We start from the raw sequence: 20,966 nt of genomic DNA, 5'->3' as shown, positions 1-20,966 counted from the left end.
CAGCATTCACCAACTGATTTATGAACTAAAGACAATCCACCATTTATGGTATAGGATAACGTGCAGGATTCAAAAGTTCTCAAAAGAGATTTCAAGTATATATACACACATATATATATATATATATATATATATGTGTGTGTGTGTATATGTATATATATATATATATATACACACATATATATATACATATATATATATATATATATATATATATATATATATATACACACAAGAGTTTCTTTTAGTTTTGGATAGAGAGGGAAAGGTTAAGCCCCCTGTCGTGTTTTTTACTGCTGTCTATGTCCCTGATGGCTATAGGTATCCTGTCTATTTCTCCTGCTGACCATTGCCACCAAAACAAAAATTGAGGGGAAAATACATAATTTACAGCTGTCACCAGAAATAGGATTGAGGGTTAATCCTCCAATGAGGGCACGTGTTCTGGTGAGAAATGTTATGTCCTCTCGCTTTGTAAGGTTTCCTCTCACTTCCTCTTGAATCTCTAGAACAGGAAGTGAAGGAAAGTCTCTGCAAATGGACACAGATAGCAAAAAACTAAGGTGGGTTTAAAATTTTTCTACTTTATCCAAAACTAAAAAGAAAAAAAAAAGATTGATTATACATACTATTTAAGTGTACAGTGCATACTATTTAAGAGTATACTTGCATGGCCTTGTGTGTGTTTGTTTATACATGCATGTGTGTGTGTGCATGTTTATATATGTGTGTGTTTATATATTTGTGTGCATGTTTATATGTGTGTCTTTATATATTTGTGTGCATGTTTATATATGTGTGTGTTTATATATTTGTGTGCATGTTTATATATGTGTGTGTTTATATATTTGTGTGCATGTGTTTATAGACACTACTCCAAAAAAATGAAAGGAACACTTTTTAATCAGAGTTTAGCATCAAGTCTATTAAACTCCTGGTTTAATAGGAGACTGGTGACTCCTGGTCAGTCAAGTAGCAGAGGGGATTGTTAATCAGTTTAAGCTGCTTTGGTGTTAATGAAATTACAGACAGAGGCACTAGATGGGCAACAATGAGACGACCTCCAAAACAGAATGGTTTTACAGGTGGAGGCCACTGACATTTTTTTCCCTACTCATCTTTTCTGACTGTTTTTCACTAAGTTTGCATTTGACTAGGTTCAGTGTCACTACTGGTAGTATGAGGTGATACATGGACCCTATAGAGGTTTCACAGGCAGTCCAACTCCTCCAGGATGGCACATCAATACGTGCCATTGCCAGAAGGTTTGCTGTGTCTTCCAGCCTCAAGAGTATGGAGGAGATTCCAGGAGACAGGCAGTTACTGTAGGAGAGCTGGACAGGGCCTTAACCCATCAGCAGGACCAGTATCTGCTCCTTTGTGCAAGGATGAGTTGTTCCAGAGCCCTACAAAATGACCTCCAGCAAGCTACTGGTGTGAATTTCCCTGAACAATCAATCAGGAACAGTCTTTATGAGAGTGGCCCGAGAGCTCGATGTCCTCTAGTGGGCCCTGTGCTCACTGCCTGGCAACGCGGAGCTCAATTGGCATTTGCCAAAGAACACCAGAATTGGCAGGTTCGCCACTGGTGCCCTGTGCTTTCACAGATGAGAGCAGGTTCACCCTGAGCACATGTGACAGATGTGAAAGGGTCTGGAAAAGCTGTGGAGAACATTATGCTGCCAATAAGATAGTTACTGCACGCTTCGTTTTGTTAGGTGCTTAGTTAATTCCAGGTGGCGACATTTTTTTTGGCCAGGCAGTGTATGTGTGTGCGTTTGTGTTTTTATATGTGTGTCCATGTATGTGTGTGTTTACATACACTATATTACCAAAAGTATTGGGACGCCTGCCTTTACACACACATGAACTTTAATGGCATCCCAGTTTTAGTCCGTAGGGTTCAATATTGAGTTGGCCCACCCTTTGCAGCTATAACAGCTTCAACTCTTCTGGGAAGGCTGTCCACAAGGTTTAGGAGTGTGTCTATGGGAATGTTTGACCATTCTTCCAGAAGATCATTTGTGAGGTCAGGAACTGATGTTGGACGAGAAGGCCTGGAACAGGAAGGGGCCATCCCCAAACTGTTTCCAGTTGGGAACATGAAATTATCCAAAATGTCTTGGTATGTTGACAACGTAAGAGTTCCCTGACCCCCTATTTCTGTACGATCAGAACTGTTTTTTTGTTGTTTTTTTTTTATGGTATGTTTAGCAAGAAAATGCCAGATCCATGTTCAGATCACTTTTCAGAGGCATTTGACAGGCAGTGATATTGCCTCCTCACCTCCTGCTTTAACTACCTAAATGCACCATCACTGTGCTGCAACTGCGTGCAATGCTCACAGTTATGAAGCCCGTTTACCTGGGGATATACCTCCAGCCACAGCCACAGCAGGTGTACACCCCAGCTGCTTCCTTTGCAGCGAAAGAGGGAGCAGTTAGTGGTGGTAAAACACGTGGTTTTACTGCCCCTTAGCCTCACATGTGAACAAGCCCTTGGTTCACATCTGTACAGTTGTGTGCTGTGTATAGGGCAGCAAATTAATTTCAGTGGGCTGCCCTACAGACACACAGGGAAAAAATTCCCTTGTCTTTTCTTTTTTCTTGTGCTGCACCAAAAATGCACCACGTTTTCCAATGTGTGGGGGTCCTATTAAGAATTAATGACACCCCTGTGTGTCTGCTAAAGAGCAGTGTGTTTGCACAATCTTGTGCACAGTCCGGAACATGCAATTATGTGAACTAAGCTTTAGACTGGGGTGCCTTGAGACTGGAAATACTTTTCAAGGGCACCCTGATTTGAAAAAGGCTGAGAAACACGGATATAGAGGAACCAATCTCACCATTTTCCTTCTGCAGCTGCTGAATGCCTGCAGGAGGGAAAGGAGGGCAAGCAGGGAAAAATGGAGAGATCGATTCCTTTATATGCAGCTACCCCCACCACTCCTTCTAAGCAGCTTCTTTCTGCTGTCCCCGCGTGGTCTCCAGCCCCCCCCCCCCCCATGCTCTCTCCTTGCCCCCCACTCATCCCTGCAGCTCTGCAGGGTTTCCCCCTCCCCTGTCGGATGGAGCCTTTTCTGAATGGATAGTCAGTGATCCATACTGATCACTGATGCTTTCCATCCATAACTGAAACATAGTAAACTGTGTTTACTGAGCTTCAGTTTGTGAATGAACATGAAGCTTTGTACAGAGCTATTCCTGTATATTCATTCTGTGCAGCTGAGGCTGCAGAGATGGAGAATAAAGGCTGTGTCCTCAATCTCCTTCCTCTATCTCAAAGGTGAAACATCAGAGGTCTGTTAGACCCCTGATATCTCACCAAAGCTCCCCAATGGGGATTCTAAAAAAAATTGTAAAAATAATAAAAAAATGTTGTTAAAAAAAAAATAAACAATTAAAAACTACTGACACCAGTGGCAGAACTACCAGGGTCACAAACGTTGCACTTGCAACCGGGTCCTGGCGTTCTGCCACCGGGATCGGAGGGAAAGGCCCTGGCCGGGGGGCCCTTCAGGGTTTCTTGCACCAGAGCCCCGTAGGTTTTAATACTGTTTAATGGATTTAAGATGAAAGTTCAATTGGGCATTAAAGTTGTGTGAAGCCATGACTGCAATGTAGAAGAATATAATATGGATCATGGTTACCAGTGTGATCAGTGTCATCTTGGGATAGTCCTATATTTACCTGTGGCGGAGGGCGCCCTCCTGCACCCTCAGGACATTCAGGTAGCATTATGAGCTTATTCTTTGTACTACAAGTACAGGAAGGGGATGGATTATTTGGAGTCCATTCATGAGATAATAGAATGTTGGTTACACTTGGTGACACAGTAGGAATGATCCATTCACTAGAGATGTTTTTACAAGGGAACTTTTTACTGGGGAAGAAAAAGAAACACAAAGCAGTAGATCATTATGATGATGATACCTGTAATTAAAAAGACAATAATGATGATAATTATCTACCACACTGTCAAAATAGTGAAAATCAGAAGTTTTTTCTAATAATACTCATCAGACAATCTTAGAACACTTTTTCCTCTTCTTAGCCTTAAACATTTCTATGAAAACCATCATGCCCCCAAAGTAGGGCATTATGAGACAGATTTACTATAAGATTAAAGCTTGGCCAAACCTATCACCTCTGCTTTGCTAAAGCTCGCCATACTTAAATTGAAATTCAGCCAGTTCAGCAGGGACCAGACAAATTGTGAATCATGTGGGGCCACTGCAATTGAACAGCTGTTTGGCTTCTGTTTAGCCACCGTGTTGGATAAAAGCTGCTCGATCGGCCCTCCAGGCAATAGGTTTCAGCACTAATCTGTGTATTCTGACAACGGGGGAGTCTCTCAGCTGTCAGAACATAATCACAAAGTCTGGAGAATTCCCCCATCTACCTCTTTGAATGTGAACCAGGTATGGTCAGCTTTAAAGTACAACTAAAGAGGTTTTTTTTTTTGGACAGAGTGAAACTGGATTATAACACCTGTTTTTATTGCTGTCTGTGTCCTCGTTAGGGAGATTCACCCTCTCTATTTGTCCTGTTTACCATTATCATAGAAAGTGCAAATAGAAGAAAATCCCACATTTTGGGTTGTCCCCAGAAAATGAATACATTAATTCTGGTACCTGGGGGGCCATAAGTGATTTGTGCTCACTTCCTGTTTTGGCTATGGCACAGGAAGTGAAGGTATATCTCCCCAATGGGACACAGATAACAAAATCTGACAGTTGTTATAACCCTCCCTTACTCTATCCAAAAATAAGTTTTGCCTTTAGTTCTACTTCAAGGCAGTTGTGATTGTGCTATATATCTGATTCTGTTGGAGACTTACTTGTGTCCCTAAAGTTATAAAAAAAACAGGTATGGGGCAGGACTTCTGCCTTGAACCCTGCAATGTGATGCAAATTAAGCTTGTCATTTGTTACCTGTTAAAAAAATGCCATTTGGTTTATCACACATCAAGGGTTCTTAAAGAAGATGTAAACCCCATTCATGAAATTTGACCTGGGCACATATATCTGTAGTGTTTACTTATCTCTCTCCTAAGTTGCTTGTCTTTCTGCTGCTCCATTCCTCTGTTATCAGCATGATAACTTCTGACAAGTTCTCCAACATAGGAGATAAAAGCACCTGGAAATTTGTGTCGGGGTGGGTGCATAGAGAAAGATTAGCAGAGAGCTTGTCTATTCACAGCACAACTCTGCATGTTTCTACCTTCCTCTGCCTATGTGAAGGGGGGGAGGTGCCTTTCCTCCAATCAGCTGTCACACAGTGTATGCCAAAATTCCACACCCAGAGCTGGAACAAGAAGAAAAAAATCCAACACTTCACTCTCTAAATAGTGTAGAAAGCTGAAGACTGCAGATATACAAATAAAACTTATGTAGGAGGATTTGTTTCATCTCTGTGTGTCATCTGAGACTGTTCACTTTACTGGGTATATGTGAGGGTTTAAATCCACTTTAACCTTTTTTTTTTTTTTTATTACAGACGTCCAATGCACAATATGTTCTCCTATCCCCTTCACCAGACTCTCCATATCATCATCACCAGCCCTAATAGGTACCAGCACGACATCAAAAAATGTCAAGGGCTTGGTCTTACTTTATATATGGATAGCTAAGATCAGCAAATCACATACACACAATTTAAATTTTGGCTTTTGTTTTTGTGCAGTTAAAACAGGAAATCAAGGTAAGTAACTGACATGTCATCTGACACATCAAGCCAATTTCTATCATTTAATTTTAGGCTCAATAATCAATTTTATTTTAAAGTTTTAAAGATTCAGTGCCATATCTACATCATTTGGTTCCCATAACCCCAAAGGGATAAGGATAAACAAATTAAGAAACACTGTGTTAAATCATCACAGTTTACAGAAAAACTAAATTGCTTTAATCGCACCAAGTGCAGGCATTTAAGGGCAATATGGAAACTCTGGCATTTGTCGAGGGTAGCTTCCATACTTTAATTGGCTTCCTTCAACTTTTTTATTTAAAAAGGAAAATGCATTTTGCATGCAGTTTTTTAAATAAAATAATAGCAAGTTGCAATCACAGGAATTACTCCTCAAATGGCAACTCATCTGGGCTGGTAAGTCCCACCTTTTCCTTCATATTCTGCCAATATGCAGTCCATGTATGCTATAAAATCCTAAATTTTGTCCATTTGTCCATTTCTGTCCTGTTTGTGTACTTATAAAGATAAGTGAACACCCCTTACGTCAGTGGCTGGTCTTTCATGCAGCGAGTTCCAAAGCCAGGACTGTTCAGGAAGGCATCTGTAATCGGTACTACTTGCTCACTGCCAGGGTGCTCGTTGCTGTAACATATTAGATGGAAGAAAATATGAAATGTGTTTTTCAACAGACAGTATCCAGGACATCTAAAGGCACACGATAAATACCAGCAGAAAGGGCAGGAGGTGACTTATGCAAGTGTGCTTAGTGCAAGGCACTATGAAAATGCTGATTTGGCTCATCTATAAGTAGGGTACAAGACATTTTTTATACTGGGGGGTCTTAGGAAGTTGCAATCTGTTTTAAATAATTTACGTGTTTTTTGGTACAGTGTTCTGTTGGGGGCATGTATGTCTATGCACTGCACTTATATGCCCTAACAGTTTTACTGCTGTATAAGTAGTAGAAGCAGGTCCTAGAGAATGACATTTGTCATTTTTTCATAGACTTAGTTACTTATATATTCATTTCTACTAGAGGGAACACTTCACACTGCTAAACTGATGTCAGTTGTAAACTACTATATTCCACAATTACTCAAAAGGTCAGTCCACTTAATAATGATATTTCTCAATAGTGTTATCTGATGGCCAGGGTCAGAAAGTTGCTTCTTATACATCTGGGCAACCCTGATTTAATGTGCTCCCACACCCCTTGTCCATCGTCTGTAAGATAAAAAAAAGATCAGAGATTTCTCCAGTGGAGTCCCAGAGACAATCAGAAAGTTGTGGTTTGCTACTCTATGATCGTCTACCAAAATACAGTAGACACTTTGGGTGGACTAACCCTTTGAAGAGTTACCATGCTTTTGGTACAAAAGCCAACTGTCATATTGTAAATTATACAACCACAGCTAACTCAAGATATTACAATAGTTTTCTATGGTGCAAACTAGAACATACTATGGGAAGAATCTATTGACTATTCTACTGCATTCTGACCTGAAGAAAACAAACTGTTGTCCGTAGATCCATGGGTGTAGGGTTAAGCTGGGGTATTCTCCAAAGGAAGGTACAATCAGAGTAAACACTAGAGCCAGCAACACAAAGCTGGCAGGAAGCACAATCTGCAGGAAGTAAAGGCATTTGCATGTATGTTCGGCTCCAATCATAAAAAAGGCTATTATTTGGCAAGTTGGGAAAGAGGTATAAAAGGGTAATTATAACGAGCTTTTAACATAATAAAATGTACTATCCTTTGTTTCTAACCTGGAAGTTATGTTGGTCATACATGAATTGCTCTTTCATTTGATAACACACAAAATCGAAGTCTTGAATGTTTTTCACAAAGTCAATAAACACTATGTGATAGTAATCTATTATTTCTCTTTCAAATAATTTTGTCACAGGGATTTCCAGGACAGATCTTTCTCACAAACAAAAAAAGGCATGAGATAGGTTGGGTACACCACTGGGTCCAAGACAGGGTGGTAACTCCTCTAACTCCTCTTCTAAGTTGCACCTGAGAGGGCTGTACAAACTTTAGGTATCCAAACCAAAAAATACATATTATAAAATTGCATGACTATGCCTGGCTTGAAAGATGCCTAATGGAAAATGTTGATAAATCAGCAGATGGCTGTCAATGAGAACAGTGGAATGGATCTGAATTTGCTAGATATACCTAACTTTGGCAAATATAACTTTCCTTTTCACAAAAAAATGTTTTATCAGGTTTTTAAAGTACAGGGGAGTATATAAAGGTATGAAGATTACCATTGTAGTGGGACAAATACAACTTTCAAGGCATTATTAGTTTCAAGTGTTTGGATTCCGTCAAAAGAAAAAAACTACCATAGAATTAAATGCTTCTGTAACCTTAGCCAGTAGATATCATGGTCTTCTGAATCTTATGAAATACATCATTTTGTCTAGAATTTCCAATGCTCATTTTTCTAATACATTTGGCTGGTAACTCTACAAATATAGCTAAAACCTGGGCACTCAGAAAACAAGATAACACACGGTTTGGGGGCCTATGAGTGGAAAGTCCTCCAAACACGTCTGGCACATAGTCACTTACATGCAAGAGAAAGGTGGCACTGAAAAATCAACTATGAAATGTATCAGGGGTGTGTTGACTTTGTTGTAAAAATTCAAGAAGTTAAATTAATTAATTAAGGCTTAGGCGATGACAGGTCAGGTCATCTGATAGATAAAAACAACCCTGATTTACTATTTTTGGAAAGGATAATCCAAAAACACAGCAAGGATAGGATGTGGAAATTGGAAAGCATTCAATTGCAACCAAATGATGCCAGAAACTCTTGAAGGAGGCTAAGGCTCTCTCAAAGCTGTAAAGCCAAAGTATGGATAAATAGGCCTATAGCATGTGTAATGATTTCCGAAGATGCCAAGCACCAGAAGATGTAACACTGAGCTGGTCCTGGGTAAACAAGGCAGTGGGATTTTGAATTTGCCTACATCTGAGGCCTGTACGTCTGATGTAGAATCTAATGAGAAGGTTGGAGGTTTTTTTTTCTAAAGGAACACTTACCCTTTAAGCCATGGGTGTCCAACCTTTTGGCTTCTCTGGGCCACATTGAGTGTAGAGTACTTTTCTCGGGCCGCATATAAAATATATACTATAGTTAAGGTATATAAGTAATAAAATGCCGCCGCGCCCTTCCCGCGCCACCGCGCCCCCCCCCCTGCACTATTTTAACACAACTAGAGGATGATCAAATGAAATTGATTCAGTATACAGAGGTTTACTTCTTCTGAGCGATAATAAAGGAACACTCTAACCACCATGACCACTTCAATGATCTGAAGTGGTCATGGTGGTAGGAGTCAGAAACACTGCACATGCTCCCCCCCCCCCTCCCCTCTGAGGCAGCCTCTGCCTACCGTTAGTTGGAAGCTGCTGTGGCCGTGCCCCCGACCTGATTTCCTTCCTCTCCAGCAAAAAAAAATTGTCAGGGGGCAGTGGGCCGCATTGCCTGAGGTTCCGGGCCGCATGCGGCCGTCGGGCCGCAGGTTGGACATGCCTGCTTTAAGCCATTTTAATTTAAAAATCATAACAATGTCTCGCATGCTGTAAGATGCATTCAACCAGTTCCAGGATTTCTAATGATTATTTTTCATTGTTTACTGTCTGGCTAAGACAATTAGGCAATGTATGGCTGGCGTTACTAAAGCAAACTATTGGTCAGTTTTATTATACATGATTTTTGACAATAATGAGCATAAATATAATAATAGACTTCCTGTGTAAGCAACCAAATTATTTTACTTGCTTACACAAAGTCAGTTGGCAGTTACCATTTTTGTGCATAATACAGAGAGAAAATCTTTTGGGAACTACGTTTCATTATTTAATGTTGTTTACATTACCTGGGCAAGGAAATCTTTGTGACTGCGTGTAGCATGCTGGAATCGCTTAATTATAAGTGCTTTAAACTGCTGGTACATAAGATCTGAGCCTTTGATCTGACGAGATCCTTTGCCATGTGTTTCAGTAGGAGCAGGTTGTTCATTGCAGCCGTCAGGGGCCGATGGGACATTTCCTGCACCAACTCTCTGAGACTCTCTTCTGATATCTGATGGTTGGCCTGAGATTAGCAACAGTATTAAAATGTATTTTATGCAACAAAGTAATCCTAATAATATATAACATCAATCTTTTAAGGCAAAAAGTAATAGCATGGATCATTTGTTTTTAGCATTGGCATTGTGGAGTCTCAGTGTATGCAAGCCAACCTAGGCAGGAGCCCAATGGATATACAAGGGGCCCAGCTGCAATCTTCATGTTCCAGCATTAAACATGGGGAATAGCATAATTGGTCATCTTCCTGTTGCTTCACAAGGCAGGATGCATTTGTAGACAGTTGGTGGCTGATGTAATTCTCTTTGCCAGTGCAGAGAATGTACATGGAGTGCTTCCCTGTGCAGTTCTCATCAATTTCAACTCAGTGGAGGGATAGCCCAAAGCTGCTACGTCGTCGATTGACTCTTTTGGGCTTAGTGTATACCAAAGCAAAATTTTTTAACCACTTGATCACTGGAAGGTTTTACCCCATTCATGACCAGGCCATTTTTTGCTATTGCACTGCGCTATTTTAACTGGTAAATACACGGTCATGCAATGCTGAACCCGAATGAAATTAATATCATTTTTTTCACACAAATAGAGCTTTTTTTTGGTGGAATTTAATCACCACTGGGTTTTTTTTACTATATGAACAAAAAAAGTCCAAAAAGTTTAAAACAAAACAATACCTTTTTACTTTCTGCCTTAAAACATCCAATAAAAAAATAAAATGTCTTCAGCCATTTAGGCCAAAATGTATTCTGCTACATCATGATCATTGGCTGAAACCTTTTGACAAAATCCTGCTGTGTCCAATAACAGCGGGAGCTGGCCGGAGGGGGGCGGGGGTTGGAAAGCACGCCCAGAGCCTGGAAGACAGTGCCGACGTACAGGTACGTGATTGTGCCTGTATGAGCCACTTACCTGCAGTAAAATAAATTTTGGATAGAGTAGGTGAGGGTTAGAACTTCTATCAGGTTGTTATTACTGTCTGTAAGTCCCCTTAGGAGACTCACTCACTTTTTGCCCTAGTGATTATTGCTTCCAGTATAGAAAGTGATAGGGAATCCAACATTTTTGAGGTGCCACAGAAACAGGAGATTAAGAAAATATCGTGGGACTACCCTAACAAGAACTAAAGAACAAAACTAAAATAGTTTTGGCTTTACATAGGCTATAATCCAAGATATTTATTACAGTTAGGTATAGAGCCTGAGTTTACAGGCTTTCTTTCAATTTAAGCAGGTTTTGGAATTCCCATAAAAATCTATGGCAATGCAGGTTAGAAAGAGGTCAACTGCAGGTCCATTGCACCGGTCAGTAAAATCTGAATTATTTCAAACCTATTTCAAGCTGATTTTAAATTGCTGTCATTGACACAAGCCCAAAGTTAAGGGCTCCATTAAGGGTTAGATTAAGTATCAATGTTAAGGTTAGGGCCAGGAGTTAGTCACATGTAGGGAAATATTTTGAATAATTTTCACATGCCTTTAGTGGTGCTAAAAGATCCACACTGAGAGCAAACAGTGCTAGGCTCTTGACATTAAAATTTTTTGCAAGGATTTTAGGCATTCTGAAGCTCTAAACTACAAATAATTAGCAACCCAAGCAATTCAAGCTAAGACCAATCTACTATTTGCTTTATATTAAAAAGAAAAACTTAAGTAATGTTTCACTTAAGCTTTTTTCATGGCTAGAATAACCATAAGACACAGTAGGCTGGTGCTTATGTGCGGCAGATGGAAAGGTGATCCTGGCAGAGATGTGTTGCTTTGTGCATCAGTAATGTGTGCCTACAGGCTCCAGTGCTGGAAATATGGCTCTGGCTGTGGTATATGGGTATGGAATACAATATAGTGAACAAAACATAATGAGCATCATGCTGTTTAGTACAGCTTTACATAATGGCTGTGTAGCGGATTGCCCATTTACTCACCACTCTCAGATGCAGGTGCATGCCCCTTTAAGATATGTTTTTCTGCTTTCCCCCCTTCCACTGTCAGAATCAGCATGCAGGCAGCTGGCCAGAAGCATTATAGCAACCAGCTTCACCAAATGACCTAACCCCTGTGGGGACCCCCTTCCACAGTAATACAGTTTCAGTGGGGTGGCCCTATGTCTTTGGATCCCTCCAGCTGTTCAACTGTGTTACCAGAGCTACCCTGGACCATACTGTAAAAGACGCTGTTTATGAGGATAATCACAGGTAGCGGTTCGGGTTCTGTACTATTTTGCTGAAGTAGTGATTCTCAAGCTAGAATCTCTGTTGTTAAACAATTTTATATGGACTATACTATGTGCATGTTAGCCTGACTGAGCCACAGAGACATAGCTGTGAATAGTCCATGTTTGTGCACCGTTCATTATTCTGCAGTGCGTGTATGTTTTTTTTTCACCCTGAACTTGTTTTGCATTAATGCTTCTAACTTTGCATCTCTTTAGTAAACTGCATGTTACAGTTAAGTCGGGTACACACAGGCCAAATGTCGGGAGACATTTTCTGGTTAAAAAAAAAATGTCCGACATTCGGCCCATGTGTATGTCGGTCTGTCCAACAGAAGCTGGCGAGTTGGGCGGCTTTTGTCGAACGTGTATGCTGGAAAATCAGCAGCCGACCGACTCTTGATAATTATCTACCAGTGAAAAAATAATTTAATGTATTCACTTTTTTGTCACCTTTAAAATAATTCCCTTAATAACTTAATGGCAGCATACAAATAGGTAGAGTCTACCTATTTATATGCTGCCATGGAGTTAATCAGGTAAGGAAAATTATGGTAAGTATTTGATAACAATTTTCAATTATAATTACACAAATTTGCCTGCCCAGAGACTAGGTTGATTTCTCAGATAAAATTCTACATAAGAGTAAATATAGATCGACACCTAGGGATGGCAGAAAATTTAGGGGCTATTTTGGTTGCAGTCATTCACCGAAAGTCTAACAATCTAACCTTGGCGTCATTTGATATACAGCATATTTAGACAGCAAGCAAGCTAATGCATCTAATTACATCCATTATGGCAATAATTAACCCCAGAGAAAAGTCTGTTTCCAACATATAGATGAATGCTCCAACCACCATGGAAGAGAAGCAAAAGCAGGAAATGGCACTAGTATACTTAGTAAGCAAAGGATTTTGTTTCAGGTACCAGATAAGGATGGGTAACCTAGGGAATGTCTGGCATTTTATAAACCATTTAGTTTTTGAACTATGCTGTGCAAAAGTTCTGCATTCAAAAACATCTGCTTTAATTTGTTTGGCTGTATTTTTACTGCATGTTTTAAGTCTTCTATATGAATCATGTTCAATTTTACAGAAAATGAGTGTTGTAAAAGTCTGCGGTGTTGACTTCTAAGATTAGAACCAAGTGGTTAAAAACCTTTTTATTGGCCCATTTATCAAGATGGCCTACGGAAATATTATTGAGGTTGAGAGTTAGCTGAGGTTTCAGTTTGTAGTCTCATAGGGGTTTATTTATTAAAGCTAGAGAGAGAAAGATTTGTCGCATTTCTGTAGAGAAACCAATCAGCTTCCAGGTTTTATTGCTAAAACCTAATTAACCTCCCGGCGGTATGATTATGTCAGGAATTCTGTACCAAAAGCGGTACAATTTTTTGCATGGAAATTTGGCGTTATGTATTATAGGCCTACAATTCTTAGTAATTACTGACTTAAACCTGACCAAAACAAGACTCTAGTAGACATCCCAGATGTGATAAATTTGAAACACAAACACATGAATTATAATCTAATCAATAATATAATTTTATTATATAATTTAATATATATATTATATAATACAATTATATTATTGATTAGATTATAATTCATGCGTTATATATTATATATATATATATATATATATATATATATATATATATATATATATATATATATCTGTGTGTGTATATATATATATAAATGGATTTTTGTAAGAACTTACCGTAAAATCCTTTTCTCTTAAGCTCATTGACAGACGTAGTCTTCTTGATTCTCAAGAGCTGGGTTATGTTGTCTCCGCAGGAGTAGGACTAGGCAGAATGACAAAACGTTCTGGCTCCACCTTAGGGGCAGTCCCTGAGGGTATATCCTCCCTCTCTCTGCTACAGGGAATCAGTTCTGTTTAAAGCAGTACAGAGAATTTAACCCAACCCAACTCAATGATAGAGGGGCGGGTACTACGTCTGTCAATGAGCTTAAGAGAAAAGGATTTTACGGTAAGTTCTTACAAAAATCCATTTTTCTCTATCGCTCATTGACAGACGTAGTCTTCTTGATTCTCAAGAGCTGGGACATCCAGAAGCAGTGCCACAAATGAGGGGTGGGATTGACAAAATCAAATCCAATCTAGAAGGCCCAACCGGTGCCAAACTAGAAGTTTTAAAGGCTCATTATAAACAAAGAATGAGACTAAAGAAAAATTTTTCAACGGAAAAAACCCTCGAGGTAGACCACTGGTCTCCTCAAATTGCGGCCTGCAAAACCTTGCGGCCAAACGAGGCATCAGACGATGCCATTACATCAACTTTATAATGTTTAGTAAAGGTATGCACCGACGACCAGGTAGCCGCCTTGCACACCTGGACCACTGACGCCTGATGGCGAAAGGCCCATGACGCACTAAGTGCCCGAGTGGAGTGCGCCTTAACAGGGAACGGGGGCTCCCGACCCTTAATAGAATAAGCCTGTACTACCGTCTGTCTGATCCATCTGGAAATGGTCGCGGCAGATGCAGGCAACCCCTTTTTGGGTCCATCTGGGATCACGAAAAGTGAATCCGTCTTGCGAAACGAGTCTGTCGTTTTCAAGTATACCCTGATCGGACCACATCCAAGGAGTGTAACGCAAACTCCCGAGGATGACTGGGCTTAGGACACAGGGAAGGTAATACAATTTCTTCATTCAGATGAAATTCTGAAACCACTTTTGGTAGGAAGGATGGATTCGGACGAAGAACCACCTTATCTCTATGAACCACCAGATATGGTGAACGACAAGATAATGCGGCCAGTTCTGACACCCTGCGTGCAGAAGTAATAGCCACCAAGAAGGCCACCTTCTGGGACAACGTGGGTAGAGGAATCTCCCTAATATCTTCAAAGGGAGGTTTCTGAAGAACCGACAACACTAAATTAAGATCCCAGGGGGGTAACGGCGCGTGCACTGGCGGAGCCAGATGTCGCACCCCCTGGATGAAATTCCGCACCAAGGAATGAGTAGCCAAAGGCTTCTGAAAGAAGATGGCTAATGCTGAGACCTGACCCTTGATAGTACTCAAGGCCAGTTTCTGCTCAACCCCTTGTTGCAGAAAAGCCAATATTCGACTAATCGAATAAGACCGAGGACGGAACCCCAAAGGTTCACACCATGCAATGTAGGACTTCCATGTGCGATGATAAATCTTTCTGGAAGTCGCTTTCCTTGCTTCAACTAGAGTAGGAATAACTGAAGCTGACAAACCTTTGTCCTTCAGCACCTGGGTCTCAATAGCCAGGCCGTTAAAGCCAGCGATCGTAAAGCAGGATGGAAGATCGGTCCCTGAGACAGTAGATCCTCCCTGAGAGGAAGTCTCCACGGAACGTCCGCCACCAGTCTGACCATGTCGGCGTACCAAGCTCGACGAGGCCAGTCCGGAGCTACCAGGATTACTGGGATTCCTTCCTCCTCTATTCTGCGAAGAAGTCTTGGCAGTAACGCGAGAGGAGGGAAGGCATATATTAGCTGGTATTGCCCCCACGGGGCGATCAGTGCGTCTGCGGTCTCTGCTAGAGGATCGCGGGAGCGAGCCACGAATCTCTGAACTTTCCTGTTGAATCGTGATGCCAACAGATCCACATCCGGGGTGCCCCACCGTAGGCACAACTGGTGGAAAACGTCTGGATGGAGGGACCATTCCCCCTGATCCAGGGTCTGACGGCTGAGATAATCTGCCTGCCAATTCTCCACCCCCGGAATGAACACCGCAGAGATTGCTGGAACAAATCGTTCCGCCCAGTGAAGAATGCAAGCCACTTCTTTGGCCGCTCGGACACTCTTGGTGCCCCCCTGGTGATTGACATAAGCCACGGCCGTGGCATTGTCCGACTGGATCCGAACCGAGCTGCCCTGGAGCTGCTCGGTCCAGTGAATCAGACAAAGTCTGATCGCTCTCAGTTCCAATACATTTATCGGTAACCTGGATTCTTCCGGGGACCAAAGTCCCTGGACAGATAACTGACCGAGAATTCCTCCCCATCCGGATAGACTGGCATCCGTGGTCACTGTCGTCCAATATATTGGCAGAAATGACTTTCCCTGGCTGAGCATCGGAGACCGAAGCCACCATACCAGAGACTCTCTGGTCTGTTTGCTCAATCGGATCTGATTGTCCAGGGATTCCGGATTCCGATTCCATCTGAGAAGAATCTCTTGCTGAAGAATTCGGGTATGGGACTGGGCAAATGGGACTGCTTCGAACGAAGCCACCATCAACCCCAGAACCCTCATGCAAGTCCGAAGGGAAGATCAGCTGTTGGACAGTAACAACTGGACTGCAGATTGAATCTTTCGGAGTTTCCCTACCGGAAGAAAAACTCTTGTCCTGACTGTGTCTAGAATTAGACCCAGATATTTCGAGCCTCTGGGTGGGAACCAGAAATGACTTTTGCTGGTTCACCAGCCACCCGAATTCCTGTAAAGAAATCATAGTAATTTCTATGTTTTGTAGCAAGGTCTGAGGAGACTCTGCATGAAGCAGAAGATCGTCTAGGTAACCTAGAATCGATATACCTCTTTGGCGGGGAAGTGCCAACATTGGGGCCCACACCTTTGTGAAGACCCGCGGAGCCGTGGCGAGACCGAAAGGCAACGCCACAAACTGATAGTGGTTCTCCTCTACGGAAAAGCGTAGAAAACGCTGATGTCCTGCGAAAATGGGAATGTGAAGATAGGCGTCCTTGATGTCTATGGACGCTAGGACATCCCCTGGATGCAAGAAGGCTGCTACCGTGCGAATGGACTCCATTCTGAATCTTCTTATGTTGACGAAAGAATTGAGTGCTCTTAAGTCCAGAATTGGACGCACTTTGCCCTCTTTCCTGGGTATTGTAAACAGGTTTGAATAAAACCCTTGAAACCGTTCTGTCCAAGGAACGTGGACTACCACTCCTTGTTGTAGTAAGTCTGTGACTGCTCTCCGCAGATCTTCTAAACGATCTGCGGATAGTCGGATATTGGAAGGGAAGAATCGCGCCGGTGGGAGAGATCGAAACTCGATCTTGTACCCTGACCTTATGACTTCGCAAACCCATTTGTCCGGGATTCTGGAAAGCCATGGATCCGGGAACCGGCGAAGACGTCCCCCCACCCCAGTTATGGGTGGGGGCGCACCTTCAGGCTTTGGATGGTTTATCTTCAGGTCTGGAGGGGGCGGGCTTTTGCTTGCCCGACCAACGACCCCTGACGCCTCCTGCAGGAGCTTTGGAGGACTTAGTTTTTTCACCCGCTGGACGAAAAAACCTCTTGTGAGCAGAAAAAGAAGGCCCTCGTCTTTGACGAGTTCCTCTACCTTTAAAATTTTGCGGTAAAAAGGTGCTTTTTCCACCGGTGAGATCCTTAATGATCTCATCTAAGTTGGCTCCAAATAGACGCTCTCCTGAAAAGGGGATATTAGCCAATGCTTTTTTGGAACCTTGGTCGGCTAACCAACCTTTTAGCCACAGTGTACGCCTGAGAACCACTGCTGAGACTGATGCTCGCGCCATTAATGGAGTGGCGTCTAACGCCGCATCACATACAAACTGTAACCCCTGTATCATTTGTTCCAACAAATCTGATACCGCCTGAGGGACTTCTTCTAAGTCCCGGCGTAACCACTTGGTCCATTCAGTTACAGCCTGCGAAACCAGACCAATAGCAATTATTGGTCTGAAAGCTGATCCAATCAAGGAAAACATGGTGCGAGACATAGCTTCTATCTTGCGATCCACTGGATCTTTAAAAGACGGAGCGTCTTCTAAAGGAATAACCGTGGCTTTATTCAATCTAGCAATAGGTGAATCCACCACAGGTGGTTCTGTCCATTTCTTAATAAGGGTTTCCTCAAACGGATAACGCCTGTCAATGCGTTTAGAAATATTAAAAGTGTGTTTTGGCAGACGCCATTCTTCTTCGATTGGATTGCCAAAACATTTGGGCAATGGAAAAACCTTCGCCACTTTGATGCGCTTTTTAGTCCCAAAAGGGATCTCAGTTTCAGCTATTTCTGATGGAATACCCTGTAACCTTAAAGTCTCTTGAACAGATACAATGAGTGCGTTTACCAACGCTTCCTCTCGGGCTATGGCGGATGCCGAAACATCCTCCTCACTGTCTGAAGAGACAGGACCCGAGACACCAATACCAGATGAAGTACCTGCAACTGCAGAAATAGGCTCAGAGTCTGAATCCGAGGTTTCAGATAATAAGGGGTTAGGCGGGGGTCGCTTTCTTGCGCCCTGTCCCTGACAAGCCACTTCCACCCGGGACACAAAAGTTTCCATAATAGCTGACAAAGATTCAATTGTCAATGGGGTGCTGGAGGATCCCGCAGACCCCTCGAGGGGATCCGGAGGAGATACATGAGTGGCAGGGTCCATGTTAATACAGGACACCTTTGCCAGCAAAACAAAAAAACTTTTTCTTTTTTTTTTTTTTTTTTTTTTTGTGTGTCTCCCCCTAGTGCAATAGCGCCCCTCAGAGTACCTGCTTCTCGATCCCAGAGAGAGAGAGAGGGACCCCCAAGGCTCACCAACCAATGCAGTGCAGTTTCCAACAAACTGCAGTCAGCGTCTGTCTTACACAAACTGGAAGGAGCTGTTTGCTTTTTCCCGGGCAGAAGGCGTGGCTCCGCCCCCTGTGTACGCCTTCCGGCGTTCCCAGCCCTCCACGAGGTAGCTGGGCTCACAAAACATGGCCGCTCCCATAGAAGAGACATAAGACTCCAAAAACATGACGGCCGGCGTGACCTGAGGACATACATGCATTCGGTCTACGGCAAAATGGCGGCGGACCGCCGATATCGTCTTCCCAGCACATCCACCTGCACTCTGCTAAGAGGTGACATATGGATCTACAGAGATACACTGCACATAAGGTAGGATTATACCTCCTATGTCTGCTGTAATGTTACAGTCTGCTGGGTAGAGTGTTAGCTCTTGAACCAAGTCCACTTCCCACAAACACATGCTGTATTACAAGGGGGACTTGTAAGTATCAGATATATACTGACCATATATGGAGGGGCCCATAATATATACTGCCTCATAATGAGGAAAAAAGGGAACGTTTACTCACCATACCGAACCGACAGGCACCCTCTCTTCACAATACCCTCTCCACCGGGGTGGGGGTTTGTGGACGCCTCGACTCTCTGGTACCTGGCGTCCAAGCGAGACTTTTAACTCGCAAAGTCAGTCCCTTTACTGGGACTCCGTCGCGGCCGACCCAGCGCACTGGTCTGCACGCGCTCGTAGGCAGAAACCGGGGTGACCACTGGATCTCAACATCCAGCCCGTCGCCCGGCCCCGCATACTTACTTGAATATGTCGCGGCCGACCAAGCGCAATCCCATGGTCTGCGCGCGCTCGTAGGCCGGCTGGGGTGACCACAAGTGTCGCCCAGTCCGGCATTTTTGCTTGAAGATCTCACAGGAAAAAAACACTGGAGAAAACTACCTAAAAAATGTCTTTTTCTTAAAGAAAAAAGTCTTGCCAGGACCAAAAGATCCCAGCAAGGAACTTAGGTCCTTACTCCTGACTAGACAGAAAAAAACTGATTCCCTGTAGCAGAGAGAGGGAGGATATACCCTCAGGGACTGCCCCTAAGGTGGAGCCAGAACGTTTTGTCATTCTGCCTAGTCCTACTCCTGCGGAGACAACATAACCCAGCTCTTGAGAATCAAGAAGACTACGTCTGTCAATGAGCGATAGAGAAATATATATATATATACATGTGTGTGTGTGTGTGTATATATATATATATATATATATATATATATATATATATATGTGTGTGTGTGTATATATATATATATATATATATATATATATATATGTGTGTGTGTATATATATATACATACATACATACATATATATATATATATATATATATAATATAAATGTTATGTGTTTGTGTTTTGTGCAACGTTTGAATTTCCCTCCCTAGTTCCGCTCCAATGCAGCATTGCTGCTGCAGGGAACGGAACCAGGAAGTCATCAGACCGACGGAGGAGCGGCGGGGATCTCGGCTGGCGATCACAGCAAAGGGAGATCATCGCTGGATCGCCAGGAGAAGGTAAGAGACAGCGCTGCAGGCTCTGCTCATATACCCCGAGCGTGACTCGGGGATACCGATGATAGCATGGAAAATCCACCCCGAGTCACGCTCGGGGATACCGCTAAGCAGGTTAAACAAGCTGAGGTTAGAAGCTGATTGGTTTCCCTGCAGAATTGTACCTAATGTTGCCCTCTCTAGCTTTAGTAAATAAACCCCATAGTGATATAGTGCACACGGGCAGATCTCAATTCTTCTGCCACATTGGATTTAAAATTGTCCTATGTAATTTAAGCCTGGGAAAGAGTTATCCAACAGTCTAGGTTAGAAGTTAGAACTAAAGAACTTCTACCTTTTTGCTGGTTACCTGCCTTATCACTGCTAAATATGTGGAGCTCATAAGAAAGGGTAAAAACTGGCACTAAGATCTGTTGCAAGGTGAAATTGATGAAAATGTCAAAGAGTCATAGCAGGCATAGGTCCCTATGACTCTAGTATGTGCGTGTGTGCGTGTGTGTGTTAATGCCCTGATCAATAAAAGCATATATTACATTTTGATACTGGCTGATAAAACTTTTTTAGCATTAGCAAATAAAGAAATGTAACAAGTCCTATTTCTCATTTTATAAAGTACAAATAAGACAGCAAACTAGGAGAAAATATGTAGAGAGTATTGCTGTGTACAGTATTGGAAAGCATTGTAAACATTATTTACCTGACAATGCATGTGTTCTTACATGGGTCTGAGCATGTGTTCAACTTTTAAAAATGGAGACATCAAGTCTCTAATTAGAAAAACTTTTAACATGCAGTGTTAGTTATTTCATTGAGTGATTATTGTATGTGCAAAGTGAGGCTCTAGACATTCCTATTATTTTACCCATCATTAT

At 42.2% G+C, this 20,966-nt stretch overlaps 1 protein-coding gene across 1 annotated transcript in view; it reads right to left on the bottom strand.

Annotated features, from left to right (window-relative positions):
- The window catches only part of ABCA4 (ATP binding cassette subfamily A member 4), a 335,662-nt gene that overhangs the window by 87,006 nt on the left and 227,690 nt on the right, over positions 1–20,966 (bottom strand). Inside the window, exons 29-32 of the mRNA XM_082265714.1 lie at positions 9,585–9,802; positions 7,191–7,315; positions 6,234–6,332; positions 3,690–3,882 (exon numbers count right to left, since the gene is read on the bottom strand). Of these exons, the coding sequence (XP_082121840.1) occupies positions 3,690–3,882; positions 6,234–6,332; positions 7,191–7,315; positions 9,585–9,802 (635 nt within the window). The remainder of the gene's footprint in view (positions 1–3,689; positions 3,883–6,233; positions 6,333–7,190; positions 7,316–9,584; positions 9,803–20,966) is intronic.

Source organism: Pelophylax lessonae (assembly GCF_965119305.1).
Source record: "Pelophylax lessonae genome assembly, chromosome: 8".
Lineage (NCBI taxonomy): Eukaryota > Metazoa > Chordata > Amphibia > Anura > Ranidae > Pelophylax > Pelophylax lessonae.
This window is presented reverse-complemented; position numbering and strand designations above follow the sequence as displayed.